At 41.8% G+C, this 14,928-nt stretch overlaps 1 protein-coding gene across 2 annotated transcripts in view; it reads right to left on the bottom strand.

Moving 5' to 3' along the window:
* The window catches only part of ARHGEF28 (Rho guanine nucleotide exchange factor 28), a 134,342-nt gene that overhangs the window by 82,413 nt on the left and 37,001 nt on the right, over nt 1-14,928 (bottom strand). For both annotated transcript variants that reach the window (XM_068990373.1, XM_068990372.1), the window contains 5 exons: nt 13,601-13,643; nt 8,493-8,616; nt 8,012-8,144; nt 1,313-1,368; nt 212-260 (listed from right to left, as the gene is read on the bottom strand). In XM_068990373.1, coding sequence (XP_068846474.1) covers nt 212-260; nt 1,313-1,368; nt 8,012-8,144; nt 8,493-8,616; nt 13,601-13,643 — 405 coding nt within the window. The remainder of the gene's footprint in view (nt 1-211; nt 261-1,312; nt 1,369-8,011; nt 8,145-8,492; nt 8,617-13,600; nt 13,644-14,928) is intronic.

A 14,928-nucleotide genomic window follows, 5' to 3' on the forward strand; every position in this document is an offset into this window, starting at 1 on the left:
GCAACCTACTCCTGCTAGAGGATCCTAGCAGGCTACAGTCCATGGGGTCACAAGAGAGTCGGACACAACTTAGTGACTAAACAACAACAACATGCCCAGCATATGTTATGAAAGAGGGAATAATTGGGCAAATGAGAGAACTGAAAGAGGGGGGGAATGTGTGGTATGTATGAAATGGAAAAAAGTTCTTGCCATTTTTCATATCACTTACTTCCAAGGATGGTCTGTGGTTTGTTCTTATTATATTTCTCTTGGAATTTCTGTGAAGAACATTAGAAACACAGAAAGAAAGATCAAAGCACCATTCGACTACAAGAACATCCACAGTTAAACAGAACAGGCTTCTTATCTTTGCCATTTTCATGTTCTTTTATTTCAAACAAAGAGGAATTCAAAGCAAAAGACATAAAACGCAACAAAGAGAAAAGTGTTACGACAATGAGATGTGCACACTGTAAGGGAGGTGCGCCTCAAGAACAGGTCTCAGCAAGAGCCCAGCTTTAGTAAAAGCCTGAGGGGACCGCAAATCTCCAGCTCCTGTTCCAGCCCAGGCTCAGAGAGCACTCATGGCAGCGCTATCTCCTTCCTACTTGTTCCTTCTGTTCCTGGCTACTCCTCCCACCTACAGGACACGATGACCTTGAGCACTGAAATGTTACCCTCAACTTTGTGACCTGACAAAATGTGTGTTTCAAATAACACAGAGTTGGAGACCGCACGTTTCCCCCTGAAGGATCCTCATGCTCACTCACATGCATTTCTGGCCTGGGTTTCCAGTGGGAGACAAAGGACCATGATGATAAACCCCTCCACCTACTCAAGCCCACCCCCAGACACTGAGAATGTTCCTCAGTGTTTGGTCCAGCACAGCTCACAGCGTGGTTTGGGGACCTGGGAATACATCAGAAATGCAAATTCTCAGAACCACCACCCAGACCTCCTGCGTCAGGAATTTTGGGAGAGGGGCCCAGAAATCTGTTTTTTAACAGGCCCTCCAGGTGACTCTGATGTTGGCCAGTATTTGAGAATTACTGCTCTAAACTTCATTTCCACACTTGCAAGGTTTGCAATGGTAAACCAAGTAGGTCCTGACAGAAAGTCTAACCCACCCATATCATGTAATAAAAACAGAACGTTCCCTCTATTTCTACAAGTGCATAGTTAAGTGAATAAGTATACACTTTGAGCACGTGTTGTTTTATCACTACAGTGACCACTTTAAAAATAGAGACAGTAATAGTTAGTAGATCTAAAAACACAAACAGATAACATTGAAGCAGCGAGCTACATACAAGCATGACTGAGACGTTACCTTGGTACACAGAGGGGCAGCATCTTTACAGACTTTATGTACATTTCCATTACAGTCTGGAACAAAAAGAAAACAGAGAAAAGTGTCCATCTTACTTAAATTAATCTGCAAAGTGAAATGCATAAGACTACATCATGCCTTTAAGGATCATTATAAAAGTAACAATCCTTGGACATCAAGGAGATCACACCAGTCAATCCTAAAGAAAATCAGCTCTGAATATTCACTGGAAGGACTGATGCTGAAGCTGAAGCTCCAATACTTTGGCCACCTGATATAAAGAGCCAACTCATTGGAAAAGACCCTGATGCTGGGAAAGACTGAGGGCAGGAGAACAAAGGGGTGACAGAGGATGAGATGGTTGGATGGCATCACTGACTCAATGAACATGAGTTTGAGCAAGCTCCAGGAGATGGCAAAGGACAGGGAAGCCTGGTGTGCTGTAGTCCATGGGATCACAAAGAGTCAGACATGACTTAGCGACTGAACAATAACAATAAAAATTACATGTAAACATTAAAACTATTTAGAGAACTTAAAAAGGAAAGAAAAAATGTTTAAACCACATTCTTGTCCCACCACTGGAGCAGAACACACTGTTAATATTTTAATTTCCTTGGAGGTATTTCCCCCTTGTGCACAGGGTCTTACTGATTACGACAGCTGAAACTACGCCTGACACACACTTCTGCTTCTGCCTGAGAACTCGTGTAGAGCTCCGCACCCTTTACTCATCAGGGACGTCTTACATCTGGCAACTGCCCTCACACACTGGGGAAAATGCCTATGAGGATGGAAAGAAAGGAAAACGTACAACAATGCAAGAAAAAAAAATGTACCGTCAGGCTCTGAGAGAATTCCTACTAATCAGAGGAAACCAAATTAAAAGAGAACAGTTAGCAGCTTGCCCACATGTTATTTCATGAAACAATGTGGCCTCACCTCACTGAAAGACGGAAGGGAACACTTCTCCTGCCCACAGGCTAGGCTCAGAGACCTCCCTGCATGGGGACAGCTTCCTGCCAGACTGATGTCTTTCTGCCCTGTCCCCCCTTCCACTCCACCTGGCCCACCAAGACGCCTTCATCCCATCCACCCCCACCCCTACACGCTGTGTATAGACAGAGGAGCCTGTGGTTTATCAGAAACTCCATGAGACAAATCCTTCTGGAAGGGGAGACTTTCTCACTAAATTCCGTCTAAGCCACACTGGACAGCAGCTGCGGCACCGTGAGAACTGAGCAGGACACTGAGCCCACACTCTTTCCCCCTGCAGGTCTCCCGAGGCATCTAGTCAACACCTCAGTGGCCAATGAGCAGAAGCCAGGCTGTCCACATACTGGCCCTGCAGGCAAACAGTGAAATGGGATACTTCCTCCTCACCCCAGAACAAGGGAATGAGACAGGAAAAAGGAGAAGCCAGGAGAGACCACCAAACCAAGTTATACTGAAAATTCACAAGCAAGAGGGGGCCACTGAATATTCCAAAATCCAGAAAAAAGAAGAAAAATGTAGATATGCACCCCCCCTTCCCCGAGATACACAAAACAGACCAAAGGCCATGTAGGGAATATAGGATTTGACCACAGGCCAACAGGATGAGAGGCAAACAGAGCTTTGTGGGACAAGACAGCACTTCAAGGAAGAAAAAGAGCAAGAGTGGAACTTAAGCTGAACTGAGAAGAATCTATGTGACAAAGCATCAAAGCAGCACTATGGAATTGAACTTGAAAGGCTCTCTCCAGAACGTGGAGAGAATGCAGCATACAATTATCAAACAAAAGACGTCATACAAAGATGACAGATAACAGATCACATTTCTCCAAGGAAGAAATCAAAAAGATGAGACCAGAAGTGGCAACTGACAGCTACAACTGACAAAACCTTTTATAAGGCTTAAAGAGAACCCCAAAAAAGGCAAGTAAAAGTCTTACTGTTTTCTAGGAAAAAACCATTAAATGGCATCTATTTTTAAAAGACACATTCTGACAATATCTATATGATTAAAAAATTAAAAGCCCTCTTAAAAAAGTTAAAAGTTCTCAGTATAATACTGCTGCTGCTGCTGCTAAGTTGCTTCAGTCATGTCCGACTCTGTGCGACCCCATAGACAGCAACCCACTAGGCTCCTCTGTCCCTGGGATTCTCCAGGCAAGAACACTGGAGTGGGTTGCCATTTCCTTCTCCAATGCATGAAAGTAAAAAGTGAAAGTGAAGTCGCTCAGTCGTGCCCGACTCTTAGCGACCCCACGGACTGCAGCCTACCAGGCTCCTCCATCCATGGGATTTTCCAGGCAAGAACACTGAAGTGGGTTGCCATTGCCTTCTCCGAGAATAATACTAACTGCCTAAATATAAGGGAACAGTATTGGTAGAATCTTCAGAGGAAAAGGTTTGGTTGAAGAATTTATTTAGCCAGATAAAACTGGCTACTGTGTGAAAGAAAGATATAACCTTAGATACACAAGATTTCAGAAAACAGGTTATTCCAATAAACATCTTGGGGACCTGAAATCGTATTGCCTATTAAAAACAGAATCAAAATTAAGAGTCAAGAATGGATCAGCTTTACTGAAGGAAAAATACAGCAAAATTAAGCACTGACACAAAACGAAAGTACCGCAGCTTCAAAGTCCCTGTAAGCAGAGATACAGAACTGAATACAAATAGCAAATTATCATTGAAACATAAAATTATTCCTAAAAAATGAAACATACATTATAAAAATAATAACAATTAACTCAGTATACTCATAGAGGCTGGGGAGGGGAAAGAGTAACTACAAGGGAAATAAGAGTATTAAATTATAAGCCTTCCACAGCTCCTTATTAATACTTATTATCAGTAAATATTAAAAGAGTCTACCTTGCCAAATCCCTGGAGAAGATAAAAGCCAACAATATATGGTCTAAACCAGACATCAAGGAAAACAGCGAAGAACTATGAAAGATAGTGGACAGTTGTAAAATTAAATATCAATAAGGAAAAAATGCTTAATATAAAACAAGTTCTCTCAGTTATAATTACCTATAGCTAAATTAAAGACACACACCACAAATTAACAACACAGAAATAGTTAAGAGGAATACAGACAAAAAGGAAGTCAATAGAATATCAATTTTAGACAACGTAAAATTCTCATAAAAGGCGTTTAACTGCCTTAGGGTGATTTTAAGTTTATGAAAGCTAAATTTGCAGTGAAGCTGTGATTAGTAAACTTCTGTGCATCAAATCATGTAACGTCAAAATGTAAGCAGTGAAGTCTATTTATAAACAAGGAGAATTTTATAGAAATATTTGTGGAAAACTAGCAACTCAGGCTTTAATAAAGAAGAATAAAGACACCACAAGATTTTGAATATTTATATTATTCGTTTTATATCATATGTTTTTAAGATTAGATATAGTAATATTCACAGGCAGAAGGGAATACACATCTGAAGAATCTCGGCTTAGTCCAGTAAACCAAAAAAACCCAGAAGTCCTCAAGTGTACATGTGAGGATGGAAGCAGTACTTCACTAAGAGGAAGGTGGGGAGAATACCCACAATAAACTGCGCAAGTAACCGGAGAGAGGGGAAGCGAGCGCAGTTTGCTCTCAACAGCCCAGAAGCGCTGATGAGAAGCCACCAGAGCAGGAACCGTGAGAAAGGAAACGAAAGAGGGGCCGCACAGACGAGGGTGACAGAAAGAGGAGGAGCTGAGACTGACATGCCCAAGTGTCTAGCTGGCATCATAGACCCAGCAGGAAGGACAGCCTTCTGCAGGTGGACCGTGAGGTCAGTTTCAGACACCTTGGTCGGGGGGACAAGAAAATCTCTGGACGATGATGCCCACAGATGGGCTGTGATGGGCACAGTATTGTTTTATACGGTAGCTCTGCCATAATTCTCAAGCAGGGCCACAAGTTACATGGGGGCTCAGCCTCCCTAGGCAACTGGAAATATGGAAATAGCAACTGAGGTGTAAAGATGTTCATCGGGGAAGAACAGGTCTAAATACCATATTTTAGAATAAAAGACTGGGTGCCTATACTTAGAAACAATAAAGAGAAAAGAACAAGTGCCTGAGAACCAAGTTTGGAGGACACTCAAAGTTAGGGCAAAGGAGACCATCCAGGGGGTGGACAGAGGAGCAGCGTGCTCTGGAAAAGGGGACCTCTTTTTGCACGGAGGGAAAATAGACACGGAAACAGGAGAGGGAGCAGGGAGTCTGAGAACAGTAGCGAGGCAAGATGCTCAGACCTGACTAGAAAGTGACTCCGTGCTCCCATCCAGGAGAGGACTTCTGTTAAGTAGTAGGGACAGAGGTCAAAATCAGATCATTAAGGAGGAAGTGGCAGGAGTGGACACCAGAGCAGTGGGTGGAGGCCGCCCAACTTGAGGAGTTCATCTAAAAATGGGGGGAAGGCTTCCCTGGTGGCCCAGTGGTTAAGAGGCACCTGCCAGTGCAGGGGACACGGGTTCGATTCCTGGTTCGGGAAGATCCCACATGCTGTGGAGCAACTAAGTCTGTGAGTCACAGCTACTGAACCAGCGCTCTGGAGCCCGCAAGGCGCAACTACTGAAGCCTGCTCACCCTACAGCCCGTGCTCAGCAACAAGGGAAGCCACCACAAAAAGCAGCCTGTGCACCGCAGAGAAGGGCAGCTCCCACACATCACAACTGGAGAAAGCCCGCACCCAGCAGTGAAGACACAGTGCAGCCAAATATAAACAGATCAATCAATCTTAATTTTCTTAATTAGTAAAAAAATAAAAATAAAAATGAGAGGACAAAAAGGTCAGGGATGTGGCTGGGGGTCAGATGAAGGGATCTGACCCTGTGAAGAAGAAAGGAGTCGCAACTGATGAAGCATGTGCCATCACGCCAGTAAACTGACTGCTGACATGGAAGGGCAGTGAAGCAAAGTCGCTCAGTCGTGTCTGACTCTTTGCGACCCCATGGACTGTAGCCTATCAGGTTCCTCCGTCCATGGGATTTTCCAAGCAAGGATACTGGAGTGGGGTGCCGTTTCCTTCTCCAGAAGATCTTCCCAACCCAGGCATCGAACCCAGGTTTCCTGCATTGTAAACAGACGCTTTACCATCTAAGCCACCAGGGAAGTCACAGAGGCAAGCCATTAACAATCCACAAACAATCCTTTCCGCAAACTTCCAAAAATTTAGCAAAGTAAATCACAGCTAGACTGCTGGATGCTATTTTTTAAATGAACAGACTTTATTTTTTAGAGTAGTTTTATTCTTTTTGCTTGATGCTACATCAGGTCCCATAAAAGAAACAAATCAAGACCCCAAGGAAAGCAACATTCCAACATGCAATGAAACTGGCCTCTTACAGACAATGTGTGAATGGATACATTCACATTTTCAATCATTTTCTGGCAATTTAATGAAGAACTTTACATATAATCTTCCCCTGCTCTTCACCTCCCTTTGTACTCCCATGCCACTTTCAAAATGTTTCCTGAATTCTGGTCACCAAAGTACCACAAAATGTATTTCATCTGCCTGGGCCTGAATTCTCTTGTACTGAGTTCTTCTTTCATTCTACAAATATTTACTAAGCCCCTACTATGCACAAGCAATATCCCAGGCACTACAGACATAGCAGAGGACAAAATCAACAGACAAAAACCCACCCCTCATAGAATTTATAATCTGGTAAGGGAGACAGATAATAAAATTGATACAGAGAACAGAGAGCAAGTTAGATGATGTGAAATGCTATAGTGGGATGAGAAAGAGGAAAGGGGGACAGCCAAGCAAAGGGTGGTCGGGAAAGGCCTAACTAAGGGGTGCTATCTGAGCAGACCTGAAGGAGGTGAGGGGGCAAAGCACTTGGCTGCCTGTGGCAAGACTGCTGCAGGCAGGGGGATATGCAGGAGAGCCCACAGGCAGGAGTGCGCCTGGAGCCTGGCATGCTGGAAGAACAGCAAAGGTGCCAGAGGGACTGAACCGGAGGAGTCGGGGAGGGGATGGGAGGAGAGACCATGCGGGCCTTGGAGCCATCGTCAGGGCTCTGGCTGTCCCAGGGGATGACAGGAAGCGTCAAGAGGATCTGGAACACAGGGATCAATGCCTTGACAAACGCTCTCAGATTGAGGTTTTGAGAACTATACTTTCTAAAGTAAATGCACAAGGGAACCAGTTGCAAAGCCATTGAGATGGCAGCTTTAGACCAAGTTGCTAACAGTGCCAGGTGTGAGAAGTGGCTGGATCTAAACATTAATATATTTTGAAGCTAGAGCCAAGAGTCATGTTGAAGCCTTGGATGTGGGAATAATTTTGGCACAAGCATTTGGCTGGAAGGATGGGACTGCCATTAACTGAGAGAGTCAGCTTGTAGGTGGGCACAGAGAGGAGTGAGAGGAGCTCCAGGGGGTCACATAATATTTGTGACACTGTTTAGACATCCAAGTGGAGACGTCAGTAGGCAGTGAGGTACGCAAGCCTGTTTGGGGAAAGACTATCACACGTGGACAAAAAGTATGAGTCAGCCATCACAGGTCGCTGCTTGCTAATGGAACCGCACGGAGACATAAAAACAGACATCTGTGTGCATATACTGAGCAACGGCACTACTCTCAGGATGCTTATCCTCACAGGAGGTGAAGCATGAAGACAGCCCACGTCTCAGGATGCTTATTCTCGCGAGAGGCGAAGCGTGAAGACAGCCCACGTGGGGCCCAAGAACTTACTGGAGCACTGGAATGACTCTTTCCCCAGGAGCGTTTTATCGCAAACCAAGCACTGCAGAACCCCAGAGAAAGTTCCAGGGACAAACTGATGTCGGGTCAGTTTCTCTTTGTCTTTGGCATCTTTGCCTTTTGTCTTCAGGTATGGCAGCAGCAGCAAGGTGGGGGAAAAAACAAAAAAAGAGAAATGCTCAGAGCCAGCCAACGTACAGAAGTCATACAAAGTCTTTATGTGTTCAATCAGGATAGAAGGACTGCACATCAAGAGATACGATAATGCCAAAATGTAACATCTACCAGGATGAAGTGGTCTCTGTATTTCCAATGACTTCGAAAATACCCCACAAGAAATACAGAGATGTTTAAATGTGTGTTTATAAAATCTATGGTAAGGGAATTTAAAGGGAAAGTGCAAACTATACTTAATTGCTCAGAAGCTGAGCCATTCGTACTTTTTAGACAGTAGGCATAAAACCTTAATTACCTTCGATTTATTCCGAGGGCTGGTCATCCTATTCATGAGGAAACTAAAAGTTCGGCTCACTTTGTATTTTTCAGATTCTGATTTGGCAGGTATGATGTATTTATCCCATTCTTCTTCCTGAATTCTACAAAAAAGAAGCTGTTATCACAGCTTATAAAACTTATCAGAGGTAGCAAAAAAACCAGGAGTCATACATACATATGTGTGTGTACAGACAAATACACAGATGTATTTTACACATATATTTTTGTGTATATATATTATACATATATTTAAACATATGTATTTTTTCAGCCTTTAATGGTTACTCTAAAGATAAGAACAGAAACTATCAAAAATGCATCTTATATTTATTTGAACAGTATATGATAAAGCAACTATCTCACAATGAATGCTAACAATTACAGAATCTAGGTGGTGGAAATAGGTATTCTAGTATATAATTCTTTCAGCTTTTCTGAATACTTTAAAATTTTTTATATTAAAATATTGGAGAAATAAAGGAAATCCTAGAATCACAACTTTATTCTGAAACCGTTCATCTCCCTGTTTGCCATGCTAATAGCATTTTTCCAGTACCCAGATGCCAAATAACTAATGACATGAAACTGGGATTTTATTTATGTTTGGAACACAGAGATAATACTCAGAAGACACACATTTCTTCGTCCGTATAGCCTGAGAAACAGACCATCTGCCTCAGGGTTCTGTCTCTCCCACTCAGTCAGGTTTTCTGCAACCTGAGATTCTCTCTGTTGGAAAGGAGAGAAGACTCCAGAAACTCCCTCAAAATAAGAGGCAAGCTAGAGGTAACTGTACCCAGTCTTTGAACACACCGAGTATCATTTATTTTCCACTAGTCCACAGAATCATTCTTTAGGAGGAAAAAAAATGGTCCCAGCTATGAAAATAAAATTTCCCTGGAACTTTCTTATTTTCCCAGAACTGTCTCTAATCTTCTGATATTTCTAATCTTATCACAGAGACAGAAAGCATGAATATATCAAAGATCAAGCAGATAACATTTCTGTAGACTATTTCCATAATGAACATTTCATAACCAATGTCTCTCTATTCCCCTCAGACTTCTCATTTGTCAGTGTTAGTGGCTAACACATTCATCTCTGGGAAATACTTTTCAAAAGCAAGCATACTATAGATATGTATGAAATGTAAAATGACATCTTTCTAGGACTTCAATTTTTCCTATCTAAACAAAGACTAAATTATTTCTAAGGTTCTTTCTCATACTTAAATATAACATGTAATTACCTGGTACACATTAAACAAAACTAAGTTATTTGACCTTTCTATAAGACTTGAGAATTCATATCTATGAATGCATTTAAAATAAATAAGGAATACTTCAGACCTACCTCTTGGTCCTGCAGGACAGTGTGTGTCCTGCCACTGAAACCCTGCAGTTAGTGACACTGGGTTTGCTACTTACAGAAAATAGTTAAAAAGGTAAACAGAAATGAAAGTGTCTTACAGCTACTCAGAACAACACGAGGAACCCAGGCCCTCTTATTTTCCTTCTACTTTCACAGCCACCTTCTCAGATAACTCACTGGTTAATATATCCATGAATTTCTACACCTCTTGTGTTTTAAGCATTCTACTTTGCAAAACTCTTGGAATAACATGGAATAGAGAAAAAGGTACTTTTGAAAGCTGAAAAAAAATCCTCTCTGGAACACCTTTTGGGACCCCATCAAAAGCCATCCAATATCTAAAAGAAGAACAATATGGGAGGAGATCTAACTCTTGGAACTAAAGAATGATCAGGTCAATGTGAATTCTGAAGTTAAGAAGTCCTCTCTCCTACTTCACAGCAGAAACACAACACTCTCTCAAAGAAAAGAAAATGTAATCTTGTTTACCTGACTCTACTCCAAATTCCTTCCCATGCTACAGAAAACTGTATCAAGAGCAATGTTACAGCTTTGTTTCAAAATCTATCAGTTCAGTTCAGTCGCTCAGTCCTGTCCGACTCTTTGCGACCCCATGAATCGCAGCACGCCAGGCCTCCCTGTCCATCACCACTCCCAGAGTTCACTCAGATTCACGTCCATCGAGTCGGTGATGCCCTCCAGCCATCTCATCCTCTGTCGTCCCCTTCTCCTCCTGCCCCCGATCCCTCCCAGCATCAGAGTCTATTTCAATGAGTCAAAGCCTATATGTGCTTGTAATTTACCAAATATCCTATATGGGAGATAGTGATGGGCAGGGAAGCCTGGTGTGCTACAGTCCACGGGGTCACAAAGAGCCGGACACGATTTAATGACTGAAAAACAACAACATATACTTCTTCTAAAAATGACATAAAATTATATCTTCAATCTCTAAATTCAAAGGCTGAGAAGAACCAAGATGTGACAAAGTAAACCAGAAAATACTGAAACACTAAATATTAGAAACTCCGAACCATCTAAGCTGATAGCGAGTATCACAGACATGACCCACTTTCAGATTATAAGAATGAAAACCACGGTGTAACTTCTGGGCAGATGGAGAAGGCTGGTTGATTCCATGTTTCAAATCTAATCTAGCTATGTGGTATTCACTTACACAACAATGAGGTACTTTAGAGAAGAACTCAGAGGAAAAAATCCTCAACTGATTTCATAGCAGAAAGTAAACAGCCTTCAATTTATCGAAATCTGTAAAAAATTTAAACTCTTTCCACATCCCAGAACAAGAATGCCTAACTCTATTATTGATTTGATGACCAATAAGATTACCCACAATACAGTTTTATAAGCCCCATTCTTCAGAGAATCTTGATATTACCTTTTTAATAGATAAACAGATATTTAAAGTATCTTAATAATATGAATATAGCCTCAATATCTTAATTCCTAACCTATTTGTTTTTTTTTAGAACTGGGCATCTAAGTGTTTAAAAAACTCCAGTTATCCAAATTGAAAATTGACAGAGTTGAGACTACAATTTTGAACACTCAGAAAATCAGGTTTTTTTAAAAAATAAAAGGTAATAGATCAATCAGATTTAAGATGGATGGTGGCAATAAAATAACTGAGTCATATCATATAATCCTAAGAACTTGGGACAGATGAAGTGTCTGCTCCTACAGGAATGAGCCTGCAAGGTCCAAAATGAGCCCCACCCCCCCACCGCGCCCCCGCTTTTACCTGGCTGAACTCTTTTCCAGAAACTAAGTGATCAACATAAATAAGGCAAATAAAGAAGGCAAACCCTCAAGTAAATATCTGTAACATGACCAAAGCAAAGCATTAGGGTCTAGGCAGGTATCATGCTGGCATAACCAACAAGCTATCAGGAATACAGTAGGTGAGGTGAAAGATCTACTCTACTGGATACACCAGGGGATAGGGCTAAGAAAGTTGGATGCTTTTGGGATATAGACCAGAGACAGACCAAAGAATGGGGGGGAAAAAAAAAAAACAGGAATGAGGAATATGAGAGAAAAAGATGATCCCTATACGTCCCATCCAGACTAACACTTTTTGTTGTTGTTCAAGCTCTTTTACTTTTTTTTTATTTTAAAATTCTAAATTCATTTATTTTTTAATCGAAGGATAAATGCTTTACAGAATTGTGTTGGTCTCTGCCAAATATCAACATGAATCAGCCAGAGGCATACTTGTGTCCCCTCCCTCTTGAACCTCCCTCCCACCTCCCTCTCCATCCCATCCCTCCAGGTTGTTAACTGAACTCTGATTTGAGTTCCCTGAGTCATACAGCAAATTCCAGTTGGCGATCTGTTTTACATATGATTATGTAAGTTTCCATGTTACTCTCTCCATACATCTCACCTTCTCTTTCCTCCCTGCTGCCCCATGTCCATGAGTCTGTTCTCTGTCTGTGTCTCCATTCAAGCTAATACATTTTATAAGTCAGTACTTAACTGACTCTGACATTGGCTCTCTCAGTCTTAAATTCCTCTCCTGATGGAAAATATTTTTGATTTAAAAAAAAATCTTTACAATCAGTCCATTACTTCTTCAATTGTTAAAAAGATGGCAAGGAGAAGACTGCTAATCACAATGATGACCAGGATGATGAACAAATTCCAGAAGTAGTCAGGAAATAATTTAAATAAGTAATAAACACAAATCATCTAAAATGGTGCCAGGCACATGAAAACGCCCAACAACAGTTATTGCTCTCTACTGTCATCATCGTCACTGTCCTGACACCATCCTCATCGGCCTATGCTTAAATGGCATTCTAAGTCTGTCTCTGTTTCAAAATTCCTATTCTGGTTTCCAAAAAAGAAGAAAGGAACAAAAGGAGATTTCTTTTTCTTCTTCATACTTACAGTCCAAGATGTAAAGCAAAATAGTCCATTCTGATCTATATAGTAAAAGATCTCAGAGTTTGAGTATTAATAGCACCCAAATTAAAACTATTTTCTTCCTTCTCATTTGGTCTCTCAAAGTCAAACATGTGTGCCATGTCTGGCATAACCCCAAGGCTATTTCACAGTGTGACTCATGGTTAGTTTCTCAAGACCCACAGAACGCAGCGGTCCAGTCTGCTGGCTCATCGGCTGCCCAAGGTTAACTCCAAGGACAGTTTTACCTTCTAGGGGAAAGAGCAGCTTAGGGCGTACAGCTTTCAAATCTGCATATTAATCAGAAAGCTGATAATGTTCAAAACGTTTTCTGTATCATGTATTCTTTGTTTCAAACTTAACACTTCTAAACAAGACTCCATGATAACAGACAGCAGGGATGTTGGGCACTTTCTGTAGCTGGCACCGGGGGCCTGTTATCACACAGCAGTCTTCCTGTTGTGGCAGACAGACCTCGTGAGAACCTGATGCCTTTCTAAACCAGGTGGTCTCACACTGCTCCCCATGGTCCTGTGCATGGAAGTGTTTGGTTTTGAAGATAACCCCAGCCTACTGTGTCCCCAGTCCTGAGCCCTGCTCATCCAGGGGCTGAAAGGAGCAGCTGGCACGCGTACCCCCATACAGATCACAAAGGGAACAAAACCTCAAGCAGGCTCTTTATGCAAAACCTCTCACAAACTACTGAACAGGTATCGAAAACGATGGCTAAACATTTCCAGAGATGGATCAAACAGTGCCTCAGGAAATCTGAAAGAGTTAAAATACCTGTTTTCTCTTGGTGGCTCCGGCAAGCTGTAAGCTCTTTGCTCTACAAGACACAGAATAATAAAATGAAAAGAAGGCAGACGAACGAGCAGTCATGTGTTAGTCTGAAGTGCACACAATGCATTCAACTCAAGTTATCATTATACATACCACCAGTTAACAAATAACAAGAAAACAAGTTATTCTGTATAACTAGGGCACTGCTCCAGACATCTTAATCACTTTCCCTAATTTGGAGAAAATGGAGAAGAGGCCAAAACATGACAACATTTAATGGTTTTATGAACTAAGTTAGCATCAGCATGGGGCAGCAGACATTTTCAGAAGGATGGGAAACCAGTTCTATCTTTCTCAGTATCTCTCACTAGGGCTTCATCCCCTATTCTTTTTAAAGAAAAAAACTTTTTATTTTATATTGGAACACATCAATTAACAATGTTGTGACAGTTCAGGTAGACAGCAAAGGGACTCAGCTATACATATACATATCCATTCTCCCCCAAATTTCCCTCCTATCCATTCCTTATTCTCACCACTCATTTCCCAACATGATACAGAATCAATAAATATCTTAGTGGCTTTTTCACAAAGCTTAAAAGAAAAGTCTGTTTTAATATACCTGTAATGCCTTCACAGAGCAGTCAGTTTGGAGATGTGCTTTGCGGCTTATGGGAAGGGGAGAGTCCCTCCCCCACCAGGCTTGGGGGTGGGAGAGTAGAAAGGGGAGATTCCTGCAAGCAGCTTAGCACCAGCTTGTTTGCCCAGCTGGAGTATCTACTACAGGGATGGAGCAGAGACACGGACGCACACAGTGAGAGAGACTGAAGGAGGGGCGGCCTGCTGTGGAGCGCAATCCACACGCCAGGGACAAGCCCTGTTCCATCACAGTCCAGGAGAGTGAACAGGCACAGCGAGGTTGCAAGGGGAAATGGGCCAGATGGACATGGAGGAAAACTAAGAAAAACATGTCCGCTGAGATGCAGAATTCCAGTGCTGAACCCAAGACTATCTTGTAGGTAGTAGAAAACCTACTATGAAGAATCTGAAGACTTTTGTTTTCTTCCCATTAAATATTCTGCAAATTAATTCATGGGCAGAAAGCATTATTCTTATTGTACACAGACTGAGATGTCAGGAGAATAAGCCATATAGCCAAAATAATCAAGCTAATAAAGTAACAGAATCAGTCAGGCAACTGGAGAAAGTCTAATAGGATTCCATCCATCAGAGCACAATAATGTTCAAAAGTACACTCACGTCACTCCTCAAATCCTTAAATGTAGAGCACTTTTGTCTGTCTTAGTGATGCTATAATTGTCATTTCAATA

This window comes from Capricornis sumatraensis, chromosome 18, assembly GCF_032405125.1.
Source record: "Capricornis sumatraensis isolate serow.1 chromosome 18, serow.2, whole genome shotgun sequence".
In the NCBI taxonomy this organism is placed as follows: domain Eukaryota; kingdom Metazoa; phylum Chordata; class Mammalia; order Artiodactyla; family Bovidae; genus Capricornis; species Capricornis sumatraensis.